Raw genomic sequence first — 9,988 nt, 5'->3', positions numbered from 1 at the left:
ATGACTGCAACATACTTCTGTTTAAGTGTGAGGCTGAGACGAGGACGCTCAGGTGAGGAGGAGGAGGACACCTGTTGGACAGGTGCAGAAGGTGGGCGGGATGATTCCAGAGGGCTCAAAAACGTTTGACCAGCTGGAGACAAATAAACCTTAGATATCTGAGCACAGAGTGAAGAAGAGGTGGAGAGAGGAAGTGTAACTGGGACAAAGGTCAGCAGCCGTACACTTTATTCAGAACAGGAAGTCAGTAAAGAGCAGGAGGAGCTTCATGAGGCCAGAAGAGGAGCTGCAGCCCAACACCAGACACACCTGAGCACCAGACACACCTGAGCACCACACACACCTGAACACCACACACACCTGAGCACCGACACACCTGAGCACCACACACACCTGAACACCACACACACCTGAACACCAGACACACCTGAGCACCAGACACACACCTGAGCACCGACACACCTGAGCACCACACACACCTGAGCACCACACACACCTGAACACCAGACACACCTGAGCACCAGACACACCTGAGCACCACACACACCTGAGCACCAGACACACCTGAGCACCGACACACCTGAGCACCAGACACACCTGAGCACCAGACACACCTGAACACCAGACACACCTGAGCACCAGACACACCTGAGCACCAGACACACCTGAACACCAGACACACCTGAGCACCAGACACACCTGAACACCAGACACACCTGAGCACCACACACACCTGAGCACCAGACACACCTGAGCACCAGACACACCTGAGCACCAGACACACCTGAGCACCACACACACCTGAGCACCAGACACACCTGAGCACCGACACACCTGAGCACCAGACACACCTGAACACCAGACACACCTGAGCACCAGACACACCTGAACACCAGACACACCTGAGCACCACACACACCTGAGCACCGACACACCTGAGCACCAGACACACCTGAGCACCAGACACACCTGAACACCAGACACACCTGAGCACCACACACACCTGAGCACCAGACACACCTGAGCACCACACACACCTGAACACCAGACACACCTGAGCACCACACACACCTGAGCACCAGACACACCTGAGCACCAGACACACCTGAGCACCAGACACACCTGAGCACCACACACACCTGAGCACCAGACACACCTGAGCACCAGACACACCTGAGCACCACACACACCTGAGCACCGACACACCTGAGCACCAGACACACCTGAACACCAGACACACCTGAGCACCAGACACACCTGAACACCAGACACACCTGAGCACCAGACACACCTGAGCACCAGACACACCTGAGCACCAGACACACCTGAACACCAGACACACCTGAGCACCAGACACACCTGAGCACCACACACACCTGAGCACCAGACACACCTGAACACCAGACACACCTGAGCACCAGACACACCTGAGCACCACACACACCTGAGCACCACACACACCTGAACACCAGACACACCTGAGCACCAGACACACCTGAGCACCAGACACACCTGAGCACCACACACACCTGAGCACCACACACACCTGAGCACCACACACACCTGAGCACCAGACACACCTGAGCACCACACACACCTGAGCACTGAGGCAGGAAGTGTACGAGGACTGTCAGCTAACTCCCGCCGACTTACTGCAGCGTCTTGAACGAGACAGAAGATATTGATGAAGATATTGATGAAGATGAAAACATGACACTGATGACGTAGAAACAGTCGGTTTATTGAGGATATTTCCTCTAGCAGCAAATATGTGAACAGCATCAATACAGATCAATCAATCAATCAATCAATCAATCAATCAATCAACCTGAATGATCACTCAGACTCGTCAGTTTCTTTCTTCTATCTTTGACAGCGTAGGGAACTGACATCACTTCCTGTGGGCGGGGCGTTCTCACATGTTCGTAGTGTCCAATCAGGAGCTTTCAGACACTTTAACCGACACATTCAAAAGTTAAAAAAGTATTTTTACTCACAACTGGTGCAGAAAAGTAACTAAGTACATTTACTCAGGTGTACTGAAGTAAAACGGAGGTACTTGTATTTAACTTGAGATATTATGCAACTTTACACACGTCTCAGAGACAGTTAGTGAACTCGCTGCTGTCCACAGGTGAACAGGTGAACTGAGAGCAGATAGCAGGTTGATCGTGATGATCTGACAGACCATGATGCATTGCTGCAGGTTAAAGCAGCCAACAGGATATAAAGGAGTTAAAACATCGATAGTAAAATGACACGTACACGTGAATGCAGCAGGAATATGAACCCACAAACATCAGATACAAAAACACTGACAGCAAACAGATGAATGCATAATGAGTACTTCTACTTTAAGTACATGCTGCTGATAATACTCACATTACTTTTAGTGCAGTAAAGTATTCGAGTACTCCAGACTCTAACTGTGACCTGGAGAGCCTTAAAGGAATCAAACCTGCAACCTCCTCAAAATGACAGGACAGTGAACGTCTCACAGCAGCAACACAGAAACTGCAAAAGGCAACACGTCCCGTTTCCCACCGTCTTTAAAGGCGTCACCTGTACTACACTGAGCAGCACAACCACTAACTGCTGCTCACTATACTCTCTGTAGCAACTAGCTGCTGTTAACAAGTGGACCAACCAGCTGACTATTGGACCGAACCAGAGAGACTGTGGAGACAGACCAGAACTGTTCTGGTGACTGTGACTCAGTTTGAGTCCAGAGAGTGTGACGATGAGTTAACGAGCAGATGAAACTGATCTGAGTTCAGTCAGAGACACAAACTGGAGCTCAGACGGTGGACGGTTGGATTTTTCTGTTTATAATGAAAATATTTCCTTTCTTCACATTTATGAGTTCATGTTGTTGATTATTAGACTCAGTATGAACTGAAGCTGCAGGCTGTCAGACTGTGAGGAGGCTAGCTGTTAGCATGCTAGCTGCAGAGACGTCTGTGACATCATCACTGAGGTCTCTCCTCTCTGCTCCTTTAAACTTGTTTTCTGTCTGGTGATTATTTTGGTCTCTGCTCTGACGTCGTGTCTTCTCAGCTGATCACTGAAGATAAAAAGCAGCTGTAGCAACAATTTTCATCTTTATTTCAGATCTCGTGTTTAAACGTGGAACATGTAACACGGCTCGTCTTTGGCGTAACTTTAGCAACATTCATCACGTTCCTGACTCTCCTAAAGAAGTCTCAAGGCGGTTTATAAAAATAAAATCTTGATCCAGCACAGAGTTACTGGGTCAGAACCAGTCCTCCTGGTAAGGCTTCAACAGTCCGACTACAGAGAAACACCACCTGTTCAGGTGTCAGCAGGTCCGGTCCAACACGTCTGTGGACCGTCCTGATGGTTCAGAGACATGACGGAGTGTTTCTGAGACTGAAGAATCAAGTCTGAAGAACATTCAGAGAAACACTGAGAACTGTGGAAACGTCTTCAGAGGAAGTCGAGACACTTTGAAGACGAGTTTTAATATTTCAGGAATTATGTTCAAATATTTTGACTTTATTCTCAGAAAGTTATATTTCAGTTCTTTTTCTCCAGATTTACGACTTTTGTCTCAAATTCTTTTACTTCATTCTTAAAATCTCAGAGTGACACATCATCCACGGCACCGCGGGTCATCTGTCCATCAGAACCTTCAGTTCTACAGAACCTCCACTGTCCACCTCTGGTAACCACGAGTTTGTGATTTTATAGCATCTGAAGAATAAATACTGAGTCCAGTAGAGGAAGGTTCAGTCCAACTTCATGATGACAGAATCTCATTTATTAAAATCCAGCTGAGCCGTCGTCTCGTCTGCAGACTGAACACGATTCTTCTGCGTTCTTCAGATTTTCACGTTTTCAGCTGAAAAACAATTAAAAAAGTCTCTGAGTTCGAGGACGCAGCTCGGCGTCCTGCAGGCGTCCTGCAGCAGGTCACTGCGCCGCTCTGATAACTAGTCTCTACGTTCAGACACGCAGGTTTGATTCCCGTCTCAGGGTCCATGAGCAAGGCACTGAAGCCGTCGGCTCCGGGGGCGCTTCATCACCAAGACACTTTAATGTGACATCATCTGCGGCAGCCGGCGGTCAGAGTCCTCATCATCTCTGCCGGCGTGCTGCTGAGCAAGGCACTGAGCTTTGGACACACATCAACATTTATTTACATTCAGCAGAGAGAAATCCGACGACTGAGTGCAAACTGGATCACAGTCATCATCATCTTCATCAGGTCCCTCCGCAGCCTCCGGGCCGGGCCGGGCCGGGCCGGGCCGGGCCGGGCCGAGGTTAGAGAGCAGACGAGTCCACTTTCTGAGGGTTGGCGGGTCGAGCGGGAGGAACCGGAGGACGCCTGCAGACAGGAAACAACACGGTTACTCATCAACATTCACATCCATCATCTGAGGGTCCATCGGACCGGCACCAACAGAAACCAGACAGAACACTGAGTCAGTCAACGATCACTTAACCAGCAAATATTCTGCTGATCGAAAATTCTTAAATAATGAATTAATTAAATCATTATTAATATTAATTAAACCATTAATTTCTTTGATTGACAGCCTGTTAGCTGTAGCAGAGTTAGCTTTAAGCTAAGTTAACATCATTTCACTTCCTTTATGTCTGTTTTTTGTCAGTTTGGTTCAGTACTGTGATCAGTTTGTGTGTTTGGGTCGAGGTGGATCAGAACCTTGTGTCCAGCAGCTCCAGCTCTCTGAACAGCCTCCTGTCCTGCAGAGAAGCTGCCGTCTCACCTGATCAGCCTTCTAGTGTTTATGACTAGTGACATCTTTTATTACAGAGAAAGTAAAGTATCGAGAAAAGGAACAAGTATCGATTCAAATGTCAACGGACCCGACCCTCCAGAACCACGCAGGTCCTGACCCTCAAAGACAGCGTCTCTTTGTCACTTCCTGTCCAACATGTCCGCTGCTGTTTCAGTCTCACCTGTTGGGAGCAGCTGCAGGTGCGACGGCTCCATGCGGTGGAGGTTTGGGGTTGGTGGTGTAGGTGGGGTGAGGGGGCACATGGGGGTGGGGCACTGGGGCCAGGAGGCGGGGCTTAACAGGCACCACGGGTTTGGGTGGAACAGGGACCTGAGAAGAGAAACACATGACGTCACACGGCCGTCAGACTGTGTCAGCTGTGAGCTGCTTCTGTTTCTGCTCAGCTGCTTCACGCTGTAACAAGGCTTCAACACAATCTGTCTGAACACAAACATTTATCTACTTACTTCCTCTTCATCACTGGTTGTCAATATGTTTCAGATTAAAAGCCTTTTAGTTCAAAAAGCTTTCATGGTAAACTTTTATTGTGAAACATCTGCAGGAAGTGACAGCGGCTGAAGAAAAGCAACAAACTGAACTGAATCAAAGAATAAAAACGTCGACGTCGTCACAGCGACTGGATCAAAGTGCAGAAAACTTCATCACCATGGATACAGAACCAGAAACCGGGCCGGCTGAGGCTCATTTGTGTTCTTGAACGCCACACGTCTGATTCAGCGTTCATGTCCAACTGATCACCTCTATTGATTGTCTCTGATCAAACCAACACTCATCGATCAATCAGGCAGATTAACACCATCAATCACACGTGCATCACATTCTTTCTACATGCTAAGTACATGCGAGCTACATGCTAACAGCCACCAGTGTGGTGTACCTGTCCAGGTGAGACGGGGTCGGGGGGGAGGGGCTTGTTGGGTGGAGCTGGCCGACTCACCCGCAGCTGGAAGGTTAGTGAGGAGGAAGAGAGAAGACGTTTTACACTGTGATGAGGAGGGAGGAGACAGACGGCAGCATGCTGAGTCCGTCATTCAAAAACATCTTCATCAAAGTCAGATTAAATAAGATCCGTGCAGATATGAAGACAGACTCGTGCACTGACGCTGCGTTCATGTGACAGTTCACTTTCACTCTGGTGTGTTCATGTTCCGTCGTAATGTGAGAGCAACATTTTCTCTCTCAGAGCTTTTAAAAAACACTTCGACTTGTTTTCAGTATTTGGAAATAAATGTCACATCACAGTGAACCCGGCGTCTTCTTGTGTCCAGCGTGTTTCTGCAACACGTCACATCAACATCTGTCACTTTCCAAGTTGTTGCTCCGACTTTACAGGACGTTCACATGAACACACCATGAATCTGTTAGTCAACCAACTCGTCAGAACAGATGTTGACATGACACGTATGACACGTATGACACGTATGACTGGTCAAACTGAACACGTCTGTGGTCTCAGGAACGTAACATGCCAACATTTCATTCTGGCAGTGTATTTTTAATGCATCAGAGGATGAACTCTCGGAGACGAAGTAAACTCATGCAGCTCTCTCAGATTTCAGCACACAGACTGATAACAAACTGTCCTCACAGTGCTAACAGATACTAGCTATCGTGTTAGCGTTGCGTCACCATGCAGCTTTTTACAACCTGTAGAAAATCTGCTCAACTCGTCCTGCAGCCACCGTCACCGTATGAGCTCCATGCTACCGTCACCGTATGAGCTCCATGCTACCGTCACCGTATGAGCTCCATGCTACGTCACCGTATGAGCTCCATGCTACTGTCACCGTATGAGCTCCATGCTACGTCACCGTATGAGCTCCATGCTACCGTCACAGTATGAGCTCCATGCTACAGTCACGGTGAGAGCTCCATGCTACGTCACAGTATGAGCTCCATGCTACCGTCACAGTATGAGCTCCATGCTACTGTCACGGTGAGAGCTCCATGCTACAGTCACGGTGAGAGCTCCATGCTACAGTCACGGTGAGAGCTCCATGCTACAGTCACGGTGAGAGCTCCATGCTACAGTCACGGTGAGAGCTCCATGCTACAGTCACGGTGAGAGCTCCATGCTACTGTCACGGTGAGAGCTCCATGCTACAGTCACGGTGAGAGCTCGCAGGCTCCAAACGAGCCGTTTAACTGTGTCATTAAAATATAAAACCAATCCACTGAAACAGCAATGAACTGATGCTACTGAGCTGAAATGATCCGTGGATTCATTGATTAGTCAACTGACAGGAAGTCAGGCAGCATTTAGAGACGGACTGACGTGTTGATGGCTGGAGTCTGTAGCTGAGCTGGACCAGCAGGTGGCGCTGCAGCTGTGAGCTGAGCTACGTGTGGTGCAGACAAACAGGACACACAGGAACACTACACACTACAGGTGACAGGTGACTGTACCTGGCTGTAGGGGTCGGGGGGCAGGGCCTTGCTGGGGGGGGCTGGTCGCGGTTTAGCAGATTTTTGCTGAAGCAGCAGAAATAAAAGTGAGAGAGCAGCAGGTCAGTGACCGGGTCCAAAGTTCTGTTCTGCTTCTATCCTGATGTTTTGTTTTTCTCTTTGTTCTGAATGAATCTGGTGAACATGAAGCCTCAACGTGTTTCAGTCTCTGTCAAGTTAAAGTTCATGAAGTTCCAGAACCAGAACCTGCTGGTCCGGAGGCTGCAGCACATGAGACCAGATGATGTTCTGATCCGTGAACAGTGTGACGCTACATCTCATGTTTTGTTTTGTTTCATGCTCAAACTGTCAGCAGTCACACTCAGAACCTGCTGAGCCACAAACTGAATCAATCTGAACCTTTTCACACAAACACCATCAATCAACATCATATTCTTACTGACTCGACGGGTCTTCACAGGTCCGATCCACTGAGGTCTGAGTCAGACCAGGTCCAAATGATCCAATCAGGTCTGTGTGGGTCCAAACACCCGACCTCCAGACCGTCATAATGTACCGTGATGTGTTCACTGTCATGATGTAAAGTCTGTGAGGAGCAGTGTTTCTGAGGCTGGCTGTGAAGGACGCTGATCATTGGCTGTAATCTCGTCACATCCAGAACCGACTCGACTGGATGAATTCTGGATTTGGATAAAGTTCGACCTTCACAGACTACAGAACCTGTTTGAGTCCAGATCCAGATCGTTATCATCGTCACTGAGTGTGAAGTGTGACGTTAAAAGGAAATCAGATCCAGATTTTGGTTTAAGATTGTTACAGATTGTTACGATCGGCCGTCATTTGGACCGGTTCTGACTGTCATCATTTAAGATGGATTTATGTGGTTCTGGTTCAGATCAGGTCCACAGATTTGGACCCGTGAAGACCTCGACTTCAGCCAAAAGACTCAAACACAACTGAACAACGGTCAGCACACGAGACGAGACGACACAGAACACAAAGCAGACGATAACTGATCAGATCAAACAGACGGTCGGACCTCCAGGTGAGGTCCGATCAGGTTACCTGTGGTGGGGGTTTTAGGGCGGGGTCAGGGGGGAGTGGCTTAGTGGGAGGAGCAGGTCTGTCATGAACCTGATAGGAGAGAAACAGGAAGCAGAAGCAGAGTGACGGCTGAGACATGCAGAGCAGAGGAGCGTCTACCAGAGGTCAAAGGTCAAACGAGCAGGCGTTAATGTGACAGGAAGAACAAACATCTGCGGCTGTGTCACTTCCTTCTTCCTGTTCTTTCACAATAAAACCATGTTGAAAGATGTTTTCTCAAATGATTCATCAGGTCAGATGAAACTTAAACTTCCTGTTTCAGATGGAACAAAAGCTCCTTCATTTGTAACGATGATATGAGACGTGAATATTAGCTGCCTGCATCCCACATGCATCTGCACTCCCCGAGACAAACAACTCATCAAACGTCCTATCAGGTCTGTTGGAACCTTCCTGGGGGGTGGAGTAAGTGGAGGTGAGGTTGCTGTGGTTACCTCTTTGTGGGGCGGGGTCAGTGGGATGTCAGTGGGAGGGTTCAGGTGGTATCTCAGAGGTCGGACCTGCTCTCCGTTCCTGCCGTCCACTCGCTCCATCACCGGCGTCCTGACAGGAAGTGAAATCCAAAACATCAATCTTCATAAACACACACACACACACACACACACACACACACACACAGCTGGAACAGGAGGTCACAGCTGGAACAGGAGGTCACTGGGTTCGACTGTTAACATCGATGTCAGAACTTTATCTTCCAATTAAAAGCGACCTCTCTGTCAGCTGACCACACATCAGCACGACATCACTGACCTGTAGGCGACTCTAATGAAACTAAATCAACGACACCAACAGACGGACTTAAAGCTGCAGATCTGACTTCAGTATTTGATCCATCAGTCGGTCTGCAGCTCCTGAATCTGGATCAGTGCAGCTTTAAGTTCTGATCAGAGAGCTGAAGGTTCAAACCTTCATTCAAACCTTCAGTTCTCTGGTTCTACAGGGACAGACTACAGACCAGCACCAGCCGGACCCAGCAGGTCTGAGGAGGACCAGCAGTACCTGGAGACGTGGGCGGGGTCAAACTCCAAACCCAACATTTCACAGTAAGTCACACTGCATTGTGGGTAAGAAAACACAGCAGACGAGTTGAGAGAATCAGAGCCACAGTTAGCTTTGATTAGCATCAACAGATCAGAAGTAAGTGAAGTAAAAAAAACAAGTAAAACTTCAGAATTTATTCAGTTTCTTCTTAAAAAGTAGAACTTTTCAAAGGATTTTTTCAAATAACTGATCATAAAAATATAAAAATGAAATTATATTTAGAATTGATGTACCAACTCTAAACACACCAGCTGATATTATTATTTTATAAAGAATGAAATGACTGTTTATAGACGTATTCAGATTCTTCACAGTCGTTCTTTCAACTGAAGACGTGATTATTAATGTTTGTACACCAACATATGGACACTTACACATATGATACACATTATTAATGTTTAGAGACAGTTTATTCATACTGAAGAAGGACTTCAAATAAAACTGAAAGACACACACACACACACACACACACACACACACACACACACACACAGTGTGTTACCGGTTGTGTTGGCGAGCTTTGTGAAACGGGCTGTTGGGTCCCAGACAGAAGAGACTGCGACGGAAACGAGGGAAGCGCAGAGCGAGGAAGAGGAGGACGACGGGCAGGATGAAGAGGAAGATGACGAGCAGAGCCACTCGGACCGGGTCGG

At 48.0% G+C, this 9,988-nt stretch overlaps 1 protein-coding gene across 1 annotated transcript; it reads right to left on the bottom strand.

The window, feature by feature from the left end:
• Positions 1 to 1,720: 1,720 nt before the first annotated feature.
• On the bottom strand, positions 1,721 to 9,982 carry LOC115568122 (vegetative cell wall protein gp1-like). The gene is made up of 7 exons (XM_030395204.1): positions 9,838 to 9,982; positions 8,729 to 8,837; positions 8,256 to 8,324; positions 7,191 to 7,256; positions 5,662 to 5,727; positions 4,945 to 5,093; positions 1,721 to 4,348 (listed from the first exon to the last, which is right to left on the bottom strand). Exons 2-7 carry the CDS (start codon positions 8,825 to 8,827, stop codon positions 4,285 to 4,287), a joined length of 513 nt encoding a protein of 170 aa, XP_030251064.1. The 5' UTR covers positions 8,828 to 8,837; positions 9,838 to 9,982; the 3' UTR covers positions 1,721 to 4,284.
• Positions 9,983 to 9,988: the final 6 nt, after the last annotated feature.

Source organism: Sparus aurata, chromosome 17 (genome assembly GCF_900880675.1).
Source record: "Sparus aurata chromosome 17, fSpaAur1.1, whole genome shotgun sequence".
In the NCBI taxonomy this organism is placed as follows: Eukaryota; Metazoa; Chordata; class Actinopteri; order Spariformes; family Sparidae; genus Sparus; species Sparus aurata.
This window is presented reverse-complemented; position numbering and strand designations above follow the sequence as displayed.

Excerpts from the sequence above, each read along its gene's own strand:
- LOC115568122 (XM_030395204.1), bottom strand. The coding sequence starts at position 8,827 with ATGGAGCGAGTGGACGGCAGGAACGGAGAGCAGGTCCGACCTCTGAGA. Across the intron at positions 8,325-8,728 it reads TGACCCCGCCCCACAAAGAG|GTTCATGACAGACCTGCTCC; the intron begins GTAACCACAGCA and ends CTCTCCTATCAG. Across the intron at positions 7,257-8,255 it reads CCCTAAAACCCCCACCACAG|CAAAAATCTGCTAAACCGCG; the intron begins GTAACCTGATCG and ends CTGCTGCTTCAG.